Source organism: Antrostomus carolinensis, unplaced genomic scaffold, assembly GCF_000700745.2.
Source record: "Antrostomus carolinensis isolate BGI_N321 unplaced genomic scaffold, ASM70074v2 scaffold48922, whole genome shotgun sequence".
Classification (NCBI taxonomy): domain Eukaryota; kingdom Metazoa; phylum Chordata; class Aves; order Caprimulgiformes; family Caprimulgidae; genus Antrostomus; species Antrostomus carolinensis.
This window is the reverse complement of record NW_010302616.1, coordinates 1-234: the sequence shown is the minus strand read 5'-3', so window position 1 is coordinate 234 and position 234 is coordinate 1. Positions and strand designations below refer to the sequence as shown.

General features: G+C 65.4%; 1 protein-coding gene across 1 annotated transcript in view; it reads right to left on the bottom strand.

Moving 5' to 3' along the window:
• Positions 1-231, bottom strand: part of ALG3 (ALG3 alpha-1,3- mannosyltransferase) — a gene marked incomplete at its 5' end in the record, with an annotated part of 2,507 nt that extends 2,276 nt beyond the window's left edge. The window contains one exon of the mRNA XM_010163840.1: positions 89-231. Coding sequence (XP_010162142.1) covers positions 89-231 — 143 coding nt within the window. The remainder of the gene's footprint in view (positions 1-88) is intronic.
• Between the last annotated feature and the right edge of the window lie 3 nt (positions 232-234).

Below are 234 nucleotides of genomic sequence, written 5' to 3'. Positions count from 1 at the left end.
CTCCTGCCCAGCCTGTTTCACCCGGGTGAGGACTCAGCAGAGCAGCAGAGGCCCCGAGGTGGCCGATGAGGTCCCCCAGCTCCAGGCTACCTTGTTGGTTCGGTAGTAGATGCGGAAGACGAGGAGGAGGTTGAGGAGGTAGAGGCCGGCGAAGATGTACTGTGCCAGGCGGACGTCGGCGCCGCGGCCCGTGGCGTAGTACAGGCCCAGGAAGATGTAGACGAAGCCGGCGGG